Genomic DNA, 14,922 nt, shown 5'->3' on the forward strand with positions numbered 1-14,922 from the left:
TCCTGAGTTGCTCATAAAATACAATATACGCTACAAATACACGGGAGAGAGTTTTGCTTTAACAAGGAAAGGACATATTTGCAGTATTTTATAACCTGTTGGTATTTACATACTGCTTCTACCTAATGCTGTAGGGCAAAACTGAATTATCAGAATAACTATGGGTAGATGCTACTTATTAATGACTAAAAAATTTTCTTCCTACATCAAAGTGTCTCCTGTTGATGGTCTAATATGTCACTGTTGCAATATGTTTATCTGTGTCAAACTATTGCACTCCAACACAGAGGCATTCTGATCTATAAAAAAATATTTTGATCAGTAGTAACTAGCAGCTGCCTTTGTTCTATTTTTAAATAATTAAATAAAATATTTCAGCTGTGTTAGATCATATGCTATGCACATGTGCTACTGACAGGTCATGAAACTGAATCAAAATATAAAATTGAGGAGAGAAATCATGTCACTTAAATATTTATTTTAAATTTACTGTTACAGTAGATAACTGTAATATTTGGGTTTTATTCTATATCAGAATGGAAACAAACTTTGTAATGTACAAATCCCCAACTAACAAAAATTCTGAGGTTTTTGTGAAGTATCAGTGTGACACATCTTCAGGTGTGAGTATTTGGAGACAACACATGTACAAGGAGAATTTCAAGAGTAGGCTTTATTAAAATTAATTTTGATGGGTATCATACATAAAAAGAAAGATAGATAAAATATGTGCTGATTATGTCATATTTCAGTAGAATGTACATGCTGCTTGACTATCTTAGCATTTGTTGTTCTGAGATTTGTTTGAGGCTTTGAATACAAATGTACAACAGTTCAGAAGTAGAAACAGCATCTGTGGGGTAACTTTTTATTTTGATTTTCAATACTTAATATAATGACACCTATATATCTGCACAACAGAAAACTGAAGTTACTGGGGTTACTACTTTTTAACTATTGTAAAGACTGTATCATATGAACACTAAGTAAAATTTAAGATTTCTTGTTTATTCTTAACTATATTGTTTATGAGGTTTGACAGCAGTGTTTCAAGATTATATGCAACTTAGACAATATTGTAGTACATGTAGAATGGACCTTTACTTTTCCATCTTGATCTTCAGTTAAATTCAACATATGCCACCAGATTTTGTTCAGCTCTAATTGTTCGTAAGCTTTTTGTAAACAATGCAGTAGGTTCACCACATGACCCGAGAAAAGTGAAGGTGAATGGATCATATTTGCGTTTGCAGTCAGCAGCTGAACACAAAGGTCGTGCAAATAGAACAAATGTTGTCATCTCGGGCCTAGAAATGGTACCACCCAGTTAGAGCTTTTTGCAACACTTCCGTTAGAAAAAAGTGCACTGTAACAGCATTTCTCAAAATCTCAATGCTCATCAGACACCTTTCTGTAAATGCACGTGAAAACCACAGTGAGCAGACAGATATGTTTGCACATCTATTTGTGTGTAAACTTAGGCCACTCAAGCTAACCCTGCTAAAAGAAACATACTCTGTTCCCTTTCCATTTGAAACTCTGCTAATTTAAGAAAATCCTCTTTTTTTTTTTTTTCAGTACAGAATAAGACCATTAAATGGTTCATATTTATTAAATTAAAATAAGTTATTTCTTCAATGATCCTGTAGTACGATCATACTTCCTAATTTGCTGCTGGCATCCAGGATGTCCTTGTCTTTGACCTGTTGAATCTATTTTGGACGGGATTGGTGGGGGTTTTTTGTTTGTTTTGTTTAGTTTAAGGAGTGGTGATATAGATATCAATTTTTTCTTTTATTTCCATTTTTTCATTGTACTATTGAAGACTGGCCTTGCAGAAACCTGAAGCTCTTTTTCTTTTTTTTTCTTTCCCACTTTTATACTGTTTTGAGGGTTTTGTATATTTTTGCATAGATTGCTAATGGAAAAGTCTGCTTTCATATTGGTTTCTTTTATTCCCCCCCAAACTCACCAATAAGAATACCAATATTGCTCTTTTGAGTACAGTTCTAGAAGTACACGTGCAATGGGTATATGTGTACATACATTTGTCTGCCCCTTACAAGTAAAGCCAAATCTCTTTTTATGTTCATCAGGTCTTGCTTTTAAAGTACTAATATTTTGAAAATATAACCATTCTCAAGCTAACAATGTTAGCACTACTTAAATATATTCAAGACCTTTGTGTTTTATTGGAGCAATGTAATTTACTTATGAAGAGTACATTTTGTTGTAATATATATGCTGCTATATTTTATAGGTTGCTTTCTCTACCTATGGCATGTATTTGTGTAGTCAGTGATAGGAAGAACTTAGTATCAGCAAGCTTTATTACTGATATTCATAGCTGATAATTATACATTTCCGTTCTAATTGCCACAATATGTATTTGCACAGTAAAAATACACACATGTAAACACAGTAATAGTTCTTCATATTTCCCTTCTGGTGAACAATAGTATTTTTTGTTCTGCTGAGTATGTTAATGTGTAGAAGATATGTAAGTCGCAAGTAGGTGTTTAAATTATGGGTGTGAACAAATGGCAGATAGACTTAAAAAAAAGGACGTGGGGGGGTAAAATAGTTATGAAACCAAGACGGGCAAACTGAAAATGGCAGATGTATACCGAATACAAGGACTGGGGATGCTGTTACTGGAAGCGTTCCTATTTATGACTTCAGTAAACTGCTGGAGTCCATAACTTCTGTGCTCTAGCTTCTCTGTGTTTCTGCTTATTGTGCTTAAGATTCTTGAAAAGTAGAAGTTTTATCCAGATATTTCATTTTAAAATTATAGTTAGAAATATGTGCTTATATAGACTTCATAAAGTTACAGGTAGCATAAATGTGCTTTTCTTAAAATTGATTGTTTTCTGATAGTAATTTCTGTGTTTAACCCAAATATATCCTTGAAAGTACATATTCTTAATTACATTTCACAGTTTTACATTACACCTTTAAATGAATAAATTTATAGTTTCCTTTTTGTGCTCTCTTCTTATTCCTTAGATAATTATGCAGTTTCATAATCTGCATATGGCCTCTTTTTTTTCAATTGAATAACTTTCTTCAAACAGCAAGATGTTGTAGCTAATACGAAAGGCTATATAATTATTGGTAACTGCCTTATGATTGGAGCATTACCAGTCTGTTTTGAATGCTTTTAATACAGGTGTGTTTTGAAAGTATTCCATTAATTTATTTCTACAGAATTGCACTAGGGGACCTCTGAAGATGCACAGAATTATTCCACACTATTGCTTAGCTCAGTGTGAGAACATGTCCTTCTACTTGTGCTGCTCTGTATTTTTCTGCTCCTCTTAAAAGATAGCTGACAAGAACTGTTTAAAAATAGCAGGCCAAGGGCAGGTGACAAAATGTCACACAAGCAGCACCTGGTCCACTGATAGCCTGGAGGGAGGAAAAAAAACAAACCCAGATGTCACAGATACGATTCTATTTCTGAAGCTGGTCAAACAGCAGAATTTCAGCTTCAGCAAAGGAAAAGAGAAGGGCCATCCAAGCATTATGCATTCAAATTTTACTCTAGTTTTTTCATAGCAGTTCCCTTTTTTCTATTACAAGTATTAGTTTACAAGTATAGATTATTATATACACCTTTTCTCTTTACAAGTAATACCTGTAACCTCAGGCCCATTAATATGCTGTTAAGGAAAAGGGAATTAATGTCAATCTGGCAAGATTTCTGAAATATTTTAGCACAAGCTTGTACCAACTGAAATAGTAGCAGCTTTAATGTTTCTGGAGTGCCAGATTAATGTGAAAATATGTATAGGAGAATTATGTCTGTAATTACGGAATCTGAAGTAGTTAATGAAGGTCTCTCTAAGAAGCTTTGCTCGAGGAGTTAGAAAGTAAAAATGGAAATTTTATTTACCTTCCTTCTGCCCCTGCTTCTTTCTGGAGGTGCTGTTTGCTTCGTAGTCTTATTGTGGCCACACTTTTTTCTAAAAGAATGAGAAAATTACAATGTGAAGAAAATATGTATTTGCTTTTCTTAAACTGCTTGTGACAGTTTCAGAAGTGTACTGAAACTTCATGTTGCATCTGTTCAGAAAGAATATTAATTACAGCACAGCAGTTGCTGTGACTGGAAATAGAAGGCTTTAACTTATTGATAGGAACTAAAAATGTTGGAGACTATGGGCTTTCGTTTTGTCAAATCTTATTTGTTAAAACTTGATTTTGCGGAAGTACACAGGAACTTAATGGCTGCATTGGTTCTTCAGTATAGTGAGTGGGTCTTGAGCTCCCATATTTGAATGCCAACGTAGTGAAAAAAATGTAAACTGCCTGCTTCCTTAGCTCCCAAATTTAACCACAAATCTAGAGATACGGAGAGCATATGAAATGGATTACAACACTTGTCAGTAACTGAAGTTACTTACATTACTTAATTGAAATAAATTTTTATGTGGCTATAATGATCCTTTTATATCTTTTTCCAAACAAGGACTAATATCAATTCCAGTTTTCAAATTGTTTCGGGGGGTTTAATTAAGAAAGTCCTGTTACAAAGTTTCTTCAGGGTAAGTTTTTAATATTTCAGCTGAGTTAAATAGTATCTAAATCTAAAACTAATCTGAACAGTGGTGGAGTTGGCTCATTTTTTGCTTTGATGGTAAAGGTAGATTGCTGTGGAGTAGGCCTCCTTTGAAACTAAGTAACCTTGTGTGAATTTGTTCCCACTTCCAGTTCCTGAAGTCATCAGAGATCTTCTTAGGCCAACCTTCCAACTGATAAATCTCACTTAAGAAAATTGGTACTATTTTGCATGTCTGTAGCTTCCTGGAAATTGGCACCAGCAGAGTTCATTTGAATTTCATGGTGAACCTTCTGTATATAATGGTCCCATATTATGGGTTAAGAATAAATATTTTTCAAAGTATATACGAATGTATTCCATGAGAACAATGCTCCCTCCAACCCATTATCTTATCTCAAATAGTAAGTGATAGCAGATTCTTAGGGAAGAATGCAAAAACAGGGTAAGCACTCTGTCTCCAATGATCTGTTAACTCAAGAGCTTCTGATGCCACAGGTAGTATGGAAAATAGTGTTTTATTTTTACCAATTAAGTGGAGTTTTTATAATGCTGTACTTGTTATTTGAAGCCTACTATAAATGGCATGACTGCAGCAAGGCTGAACTTTGAGGCCTTATTTTGAAAGGGTAAATGTAATACTTTCCTAGTACAAAGCAAAGGGATATATTTAAAAATAATTATTTTATCATTTATTTTGTGATTTTTCAGTATTTTAGGTACATAACACTAAAGGTACTATGGTGTTAAATATTGTAAATTTGTACTCTTGGGAAGTTGTCTTCAGTGGATGGAAGATTTGGCTACCCTGACTGTTCATCCCCTTGAGCAATTTTTCATATTAATGAATTTAATTAAGCTTTGAAATAAAAACATTTAAAATAGCTTTTATTTACATTGCAGGGCGTATGGGGATTAACTTCCATCATCCAGGAACAGACAATATTATGGCTCTTAATAGTAAGTAGTTAATATCTAGTGGCTAATATTGTCATGTTGAAAATTATTTCCTACCTTTATCGTGTACATAGCTGTACAGTCAGACATAAATATGTGTAGTAATAATATTTGCATAGAAGTTTATGTGCACTCTCTTAAAATGATTTTCATAAATCAGTCATCTCTGATTTCATTGGCAGAATTGGTGACTGTTTATATTAGCTTTAGAATAGCTTTATGTGTTCCACTGGAAGTTTCATAATGCCTGCTATAGATAATATTGCAAAACAATCTCTGTTGTTTCTTCTTTTGTGGGTGTGTATGTGTGTTAAATCTATAACTTTAATTTCTGGTATCTCTCGTGACATATTTCTTCTTATTGGATGAGTTGTTACAAGTTTTGCATATAATTACCTTGACTGACGGAGTTTACTTTGTTGGTTTCCCCAAAATGATATGTAGACAAGACTGGAAAGAATGTTTAGACGTCTAAATAATGAGGAAAAAGTGTGGGGCTGAACTTCACTCAAAGATTATTGCTTTTGTTTGTGTTGGAAAATAAAAATAAATTAAAAAATTCCAGCCATGAACATACGCATTCAAAAAACCTGCCAAAATGGATCTGGAAGCTATAGAGACAGCCTCGTATTATGTAGTGGGCGTGTGTGTGGGATGGGATGTTAGGCACCAGCAGCATAATGTAGAACTGAACTATGCAAATCAAAGCATAGTTTTTGTCCATCTAATCCTAAGAAATGCTAACTATTTTGAAATGTCTGTTTTTGCTTACAACGTTGTATTAGAGGTGTTAGGATTAATGTATTAACTTCTCTAAAATTTTTTGCCTTTGCACTGTCTATAGAAGTTATACTGTGTATAGTTGAAAGCTGCAGGTTTTCGTGTAGTACCAAACAGAATTAAAAAATATTTTATAAATGTGAAGAACTGAAAATTTGTAATAGACAAGATGCAAGGGTTTTAACGTTTGGCTTTAAATGCCAGCTTTTGGAACCTCTAAGACTTTGCTTGTGCTCTTTTTCTTAGTTTTACACTGTTAATGATGGGGTGATATTTTGCAGAGTTTCTATTGTCATAGTTAGCGTATGTGCTCCATTTTCTTATGGGGACATGAAATTATGGGAAATCAAGTAATTAACTGGGAGAAATGCTCCGTTTAATTAAAGACTTAATTAAAAGAGGGAGCTGTTCATGTGGGTGTGCACGTGTGTAAATAAGTTCTACACAGGACAGTCTGCTGCTTTTTGACATGAATTCTGGTCTCAGAATGTAGTTGTTCTAACATGGGCATTTCAATAAGCTGATCACAATAGCAGGATAATTGTGAAGGTGGGAGATTATGATTGAATTTTGAGTTATTTTTAAAAATTGACATTTACAGTGGAATATATAGCAGTATTTGTTACAAAGTCTTGTAGAGATTTTTAAAAGACAGGAATGAAAAATTCATACAAAAAGCTATACTATATACTGCACTATATCAAACCAGGGCTGTTCCATTTTGGGACAACTCACTTTTATCCTAAACAGATGAATGTATTCTATTCTGATTTGTCATTGCTAGATGAACTTTTTTTTTTAAAGTTGCCTCCTTAATCAATATAATATTTAAGAAAATATTTCTTCCTGTCTAATTCCTTTGAAATTTTTACAGCAGCTATATAATCTAATTGTTTATAAAAAATAATGATCCTTTGCAGCTATAGTCCTGGTGTACTGCTAAAATATTAGTATAGCTAACTGAGGGACCTAAACAAAATATATTTATGCATTTCCAGTATTTAAAATATTATGGGTTTATTGAAATATTAGCTGTTTACAGACTTAAATAAACCTGGAATCACAAATATGCAATTTATGCAAAATAGTAGTGATTGTTCTTTTGAATGAAATCCAGTGCAAATCAAAAGTCTGGATATGTTCCCATATATTTTCCCTCTCCTGCATCTCTTCTCCCTCCCATTCTTTACTAGGCAAGGACACGCCATTTTTGGCCATTACTAAGAGCCCAGAAGCTAGAATTATTGTACTGTGAAACCTGTTGGGTTTTGTTCTTAAATCTTTGAAGAGCTGAGAATAAAAGCAAGTATTCAAGTACATAAGCTTAAAAATTACTTTTTGTGATTTAAATCCTCTTTGTGTGCAGCTAAACCTGAGAAATTTATAACTATGTAATTCCCATGTGATCAGTTACCTTTGTTATGAGGAATTATACTAAGGAAAGTTAGTCCAAGAAGAAATAGTCTTTCCTGTGCTGGAATGGTTGTGGTTTGGGTTTAAAAAGATAAAATAAGTAAAATAAAATAAAAATTCCCAGAAGATATTTCATCCCAGTAATTTTTGGAACAATTTGGAGAACTTGTGTAACTTGTTTAAATCATAATACCCACAAAATCTATATATAATTTCTGTGAAACCAAACACTGTCTGCTGAATCTGCAAATCTAACCTTCACATTCTATTTATAGTCTTTGCTACATAAGCATTTTTCTCTTTTCCTGCGAAGATGCAGTAATAATCTTTAAGATTTATTACTCAAAGCTCAATTTCTCACTAACAGTGTATGCAATCTTTTGAAGCTGGAAGACAACATAGGCTAATGTCATCAGCAATGCAGAACTTCATGTGTTGCAGGGGAAGGGGAAGTTTTCTGAGGGTTGTTAATTTCTTTAGCTCTTTCTCATCCTTTATGGCAACACTTTCAACTGTACTTCAGCTGGTATTCTTATTTACTGATTACAGCCTTTTGAAACTAGGGATTTTCCTGACTGCCTGTCTTGAGCTACTGTCTGTAACTGTTGAAGGGGATTGTTTAGTTTGAGGGAAGGTGTTGGTTGTTTAGTTGGCAGGGCTTAGTGTAGAGCGTACTACCACCATTTTGTTCATCATTGTGCAAAGCAGTAAATCATCATCATCTCAAAGCACTGAGTTCTGAAATAATAAAATTTGTGACGTAGAAGGGATTACTTTTACATGCATAATTATGATTAATCTCTTCTTGTCATTAATGGCATTATGCTTGTGTATATACACAAACTGTTGTACATGTGTATAAGCAAGTTTAGTTGTACATGTGTATAAGCAAGTTTAGTTGCACATGTGTATAAGCAAGTTTAGTTGCACATGTGTATAAGCAAGTTTAGTTGCACATGTGTATAAGCAAGTTTAGTTGCACATGTGTATAAGCAAGTTTAGTTGCACATGTGTATAAGCAAGTTTATATTGTAGAGGTGCTTGAAGTTATCTTTCAGAATTAGGCTTCTATTGAACAATGCAATGTTCAAATATTCAAAGATATCTGAACATAATCCTAAAGAGCATTTAAACAAAAGGAAGATGCAAATATTTAGATTTGAAACCTTTAGCGAAGGGGAGAAGCTATAGCTTCTGTCTATACTAGCTCTAACTGAAATTTCTCTAATTGAAATAGTGTTTTTATTCAAGTAGTGACATTGGTTTGTTAACTTTTTAATAATGTCATTCATACTGAGCTAAACAGTAGGGGAATTTTTATAAACTTTCATCTACAGCACCTTATTAAATACAATTGATAATGTAATTTCTAGGGGAAATGTGGCACAAATTGAACTATTGATTTTATTTATGTAAATTTGTATATGAACTTAAAGAGAAACCATCTATTGACAATACTTTTAGTAGATGTTTGCAATACTAATTAAAAGTTATGTTTACAATATGAAGCAAAACACAAAAATAAATTAATTTGCTTTGCCAAAATGAACTAAAAGGTGTCCTCCATCCCCTTCTCTTGCTTGTATTCACTCCCATTTGCAGTCATACATTTCTGCAGCCGTTGCTTGTCTTTGGGGGACACTGGATGTTCTCTTGAGTTAATATGTGCTCCTTTTTAATTAGCTACATAAACAGGACTGAATGATCAGCATGAATACAGAGTCACCTACGTGCTAGGTAGTGAGCTATCTTTAATGCTTCTTGTGAACTCCAGAAAGCCAACAATAAGCTTTAGTGGGAGAGAAGTATAGCAGGTGAAAAAGGGAGATAGGGAATAAATGAGGGTGTGTGATCTTTCTAAGGAAGCACTGAACTGAATTGCTGGGATCCCAAATGAACTTCTGTGAAATGAGTTTAGACTAAAGGTAGTTAAACCAACAAATGAGAAAAACCCCTTTGGGAAATGCTGGAGTTTTGATTTTCCTAAAACTCCTCTGTACAGTGACTTTGCACTGCATTTGGGCTTCAAATGTTCCATCTGCTTCAAATGTTCATTCTTGTCTCATATGAAAATGTGTCATCTGTAGAGGTCTGGTACTATTTGCTCTGTATCTGACTGTCTTTTATTCTTTTCTTTAGTGTCATTTAGTTCTGTTTGTTCTAAGTAAAATAATTTGCAAAATACATGAAGGCAAGGGTTTGGGGCACCTCTTTAGATGTTTGTGTGGAGATTTTGTTTTTGTTTTAATAATATAGATAATAATTATGTGGAGAAGTCATCATGCCATGATGGAAAATGTAATGGCAGCAAAAGAATTCCATTTTTTATTTTCATGCTTCTATTGGTTTTAAAATTGCCTTGTTTCCTTAAAAGCTGTTGTACTTGGCTCTTCCTATATTCTGATGTATTGTTTCAAACACATGGAGTGTTTAGATATGACAAAGTTGCTGAAATAGCATTTTATATTTAAATCATTTGCCAATGCTCTTGGTATACCTTGAAATGAATTGCTCTGAATAGAAGGTTTATTGAACTATTTTTGTCTTGCAAAATCGTGGGTTGGCAGTTTAATTGCTAATAAAAGCTTGGGTTTTTGTAGTGATAATATTCTGGGAAAATGTGTGGCTAAATTTTGAGAGGCATCAATCTCTTCTAATAGTTTGGTACCTGCCTATAGGAATTTGCTGAGCTCTTTAGCCCAATTGCCAAGTCAGGTTACTAATGTGTTACTAGCTTATTAACATATGAGGAATAATAGAAAGGAATAAAAGATACTGAGAGTGCTAATAGGGTTTGTAAAACTTATTAAGACCTAATTTAGTTGTGAAGAGATCAGAGTTTATTTAACTGGAAGGAAAAAATGGTGTGAAATGTGACATAGCAAAGGCAGCAGGTTTCATAAGAATCCCAGAGTGTGTGAACTGCCACTTTATGCATAAGCTTGTTAAGTTTTTCAGAACCAGCTGTACAAACAGTTAGTATTGATGCTGCCTTGGGGGCTGTGAGGTAGGCTAGCTGGTATCTCAAAGTTCTTTCTATAACTGTTTAATTTAAAAAAAAAAGGGGGCGGGGTAAAGGTGGGGGAGCAATAAAACATGCTTTTTCTTCTTTCTTCTCTTGAGTTTTTTATATTAACATCTGCACTCTTTGAGATCTGATTTGGCTGTTACTGAAGGCAGTATCTCTTATCAGTGACTGCTAAAGTCTTTTTCTAGCAGAGGAAGATTTCTTAAACTGTATTCCTTTTAATCCAACTTTGTAGCTCTTTACTACCTTCTTGTTTGTTTGGGTTTTTTTACCACTTTTCCTGCCTCATAACCTCACCAATGTGCTTTTCTTTCATTCATGTGATCCTCTCTATTATGGGTGAGTGCCATCTGTTTCTTCAGAATTTTAAGAACAGGATTTGCCAGGCTGTTCTGCAAGCATTGTGTATGATGCTAGAAGAGATGAGATGGCAGTCCAGAATTAGGTTTGGTAGATTGAAAGCAATATGAAGGAAGTTCCTATCAGCCTGGCTGTTAGAAATGTGAGTTTTATCATTAATCTTTTTTTTAAACTAAAACAAAGAAATGAAAATAGATAAGCCTTCCCTCCTGCACAGATGCTTGGCTGCTCAGTATGTCTAAGGAAGGAAGACTTAAGCTGTTTAAACAATAGTTTTGAGTATCAAATGCAGTTGACATGTTTGATCAAGCATTTGAGGTCCAATGTGTGGGCCTTAACTGCATACAGCTTGCATGTAGATTGTATTTTTCCAATTATGGGATTCATTTGTATATGTATGTCACCGTATGTTATCAGGGAGATTGTTGTAATGCTCGCATTGCTAGCATTGGAAAAAAGTGAACCAGAACGGACTGTTGAGGCTAATATCACCAAATTATCACAGCACCCATCTGCACATCCACCCCATCTATCAGTGGAAATTGAGAACCACCTTTTGAACCACTTTTAGATGAGCAATAATTCATCCTAATCCCAGATTATTTGATTATGTTTTTTTTCCAAAGACGTCTTTAAAAAGACTGGAGGATAGAAGTCTTGTTCTTTGTGAACAGCTTTTCTAGCCATAGAAAAAGGAGGAAAAACAGCATTATTTTCTTAAACAAGCTATTTTGTTGCGTTGCTCATTATGAAAAATAACCTCTCAAATCTCAACTGCTGAAACATGCTGAAGTTTAAAAATAATTGCAAAAGCTATCCCTGAAAAAGTGGGATGAGTGTTCTGCAAATAACAGATTAATATATAGAAAACTTTCTTTGGAAGCAAATAGATTTCTGTGCATATAAAGCTCAGTACAAACATACTGTGGCAAGGAACCTAAAAGTTAATACAGTGAACCAAGTTTAATTCTTTGTTCTCCCAAATGTTATTCTTACTTTGCCCATACTTTTATGCACATGACTTACTGAGTTTTATCATGTCATGTTCATTTATCAGCTTGCTTCTTATCTAGATAAAATCCAGAAATTTTTATTCAAGAAATAGTATTTTTATATGCAGCAAATTCACGCTGGTTCAAGCATTGGCCTCATCTTTGTATGCAAACTGTTTTTGTCAATCTTAACTCCTGTTTTAGTTAGCAAAAATGTCGAATTTATTCTAAATTACATTTACATGCATATAATTTATGTTGATTGCTACAAATTAGGTTACTCAAACTGCTTTTGCTTTAGCTACTGCCTTTCATATACCTCCAACTGTATGAAAATGCACTTTTAAAATAAAACATTCCTTACCTAGCTCTTATTCAGTGATTTCCCGCCCTCCCTCCATGTTTTGACAGTTTGTTAGATAACCTTGACCATTCAGACAGAGTAGCATGGATTGAGAGAGTGATCAAAGAGAAAACTTCTGATTTGCCTTGCTGGAATTGCAATTATGATTTTTTCCACGTGGGTAATTTGAGACAGGTTGGTGAATGGTAAGATACTTTTAAAATCATAAAGATGTAAATAAAATTTATTTATGTACATTATAGCAAATTATTTGATTGAAATGAACAAAATCAAGAATGTTTGCTAAAGGAACTTTGAATATGTGGCCTGAAGTTTAAAGGAAGTCTAGTACTTTACAAAGATACAATATTCATGTGTCTCATCTCAGAATTTTATTATAACCCAAAGGAAATCTTCAAATCAGTTGATAGAAATTCTGACTATGTTGCAGGCATTTCTTGCATCTGTGTTTCTTGTTAAATGCACTCAAATACTTGATCTCAATCTATGTATTTTAATGATAAAAATAGTTTTCTCTGTTAGAATAGATTATTCTGTTCATTTGTTGTTACTGTAGCAAAACGAGTTCTTCAGTGAGTTCAAAGTGTGTGCTACGGAGATATTGTTACAGCAAAGATACATTGCATAATTATACTTGATTCTTTCACCTTCTCTCAGTTCATTAATTCATTTTCACTGGCATTGTAATTCAATTGTAAACTTCCAGTTCTCTAACAATTTCAGAGACCTACTATTCAAAAGAAAAAGCTTCACATATTTTCCTTTCTAATCTTAGAAAATTGTTGGACAACTCTTAGTGTCCTAAAGCAAGTATTGTTCTGAACTGCTGACTGCTTCAAGATTACAAATGAGTTTTCCAAATTAGAAATAAGATTCTGGTACCTTATAAATCAAGGAGGTTCCCAGTCTTGTCAAATAAACTTTCCTTTAGCCCTTTTAGCTCCAAAATTTCAAATCTGGAAATGTTGACTTTTTTTTTTTTTTTTCATAGAGATAATGCTATTTTAAGTCAGTTTAAGAAGAGGCTTTAAGATTTGTTTGAAATGTGTATCTTTGATATTGTGGACACATTATTGCATGAACAAGATAAGTACCAACAGTGAAGAAAGAATGTTTTTAAAAATCTCAAAATACTTTCTAATAAGTCATCCATAAAATGTGATAATACAAATAAATGGTGTCACTTATTTAAGTATTTGTAATTACCTGATCAGACCAATTTTTAGTTACGACATGGAAAGAGTGTAGATCTAGTTCTTTTGAGTTAATGTTTTATGGATTCACAAATTTATTATTTCCTTGAAATGCTATTTGATCCATACATAATGTGTGGATCCAATCCCATATTATAATAAAACAATGAAAAAAAAAATCAGAAAAGAAGTCTCACTGAGATCAGATGTCAGTAATTTGTAAGTCACTGTCTTATTTGGCATGTAAGATCTCATGGCTTAGACATTTTAGTTCATCTAAAATAAAGAAAAATTTTAAGGGCTATGCCTAACCAGTAAAGATTATTTTCATGGTCCAACATAATAACATTATAATGAATGTGTTTTTAGTTTCTTTTATAGAGTTCTTCCAGTAAGGAGCATCATGCAGTTTTCAGGCTCTAGCACAAATTAATCCTGTCCATACCTCTGCTGAAATCTGTGAAGAGGATATTTCACAGCTTGTCAGTTTTATGTTGCTGTTAGAATCTGATTTAAAAGACAAGCCAACAAATTAATTTGGCAATATTATCTCCCGTGTGAACATACTGGAAGTACATCAGCTTGTCTATAGACTTAAGTCATCAGATTTTTAATAAGGTTTGATGCATTTGAAAACGTTCTCCAGAAAGCACTCTCTCGCTAGTTATTAATTAAGCCATAATGAAACTGCTGAAAGCTTTTGACCTGCTTGATGTAGGTGAACAATACTCAAGTTTCTATAGAGAACTTTTTCTTGATGGTAGTGATAGTAACATGTTGAATAAATATTAGCTTGTGATTGATTGGCTTCATAAAAAAATGTGTTTTAAGAAGGTGGTGTGTTTCAGTCAAGCTTGTTAATTGTTCTACCAACTTTGTCCCTTGTGTAGCTAGCTGTCTTCCGAGGGGAACTTTTCCCCACAGTTTCTGATCCATAAAAATTGAACCCTTAACTAGACATTAGGCTGTTAGAGTGGATGCTCATTGTTTCACATGACTAACATCTGTTGTCTCCAGGAGATGAAGTAAGGTAGTTTTTGTTTTTGCAAGTGTTTCTTAACTTCAAAGGCTTGGTTCACAGGGATATTGAACTATAAGTTATCATTACGCCTTCTTGTACTGATGTATTGTGTCAGCATTTAATTGAATCATGTCAGATGATACACGTGTCTAGGTTGAGCATTTGTGTAGTCACCACTGATACTTGTTTTTCCCAAGTGCCACAGATTTTTATTTTCTGTTGTCTTGTAATGGAAGTGTATTGTGAACAG

At 33.5% G+C, this 14,922-nt stretch overlaps 1 protein-coding gene across 5 annotated transcripts in view; it reads left to right on the top strand.

Moving 5' to 3' along the window:
* CPEB3 (cytoplasmic polyadenylation element binding protein 3) overlaps positions 1-14,922 on the top strand; it is a 97,171-nt gene that overhangs the window by 37,345 nt on the left and 44,904 nt on the right. For all 5 annotated transcript variants that reach the window (XM_069796663.1, XM_069796664.1, XM_069796666.1 and 2 more), the window contains exon 4: positions 5,468-5,524. In XM_069796663.1, coding sequence (XP_069652764.1) covers positions 5,468-5,524 — 57 coding nt within the window. The remainder of the gene's footprint in view (positions 1-5,467; positions 5,525-14,922) is intronic.

The sequence above is a fragment of the Haliaeetus albicilla genome, chromosome 11 (assembly GCF_947461875.1).
Source record: "Haliaeetus albicilla chromosome 11, bHalAlb1.1, whole genome shotgun sequence".
In the NCBI taxonomy this organism is placed as follows: domain Eukaryota; kingdom Metazoa; phylum Chordata; class Aves; order Accipitriformes; family Accipitridae; genus Haliaeetus; species Haliaeetus albicilla.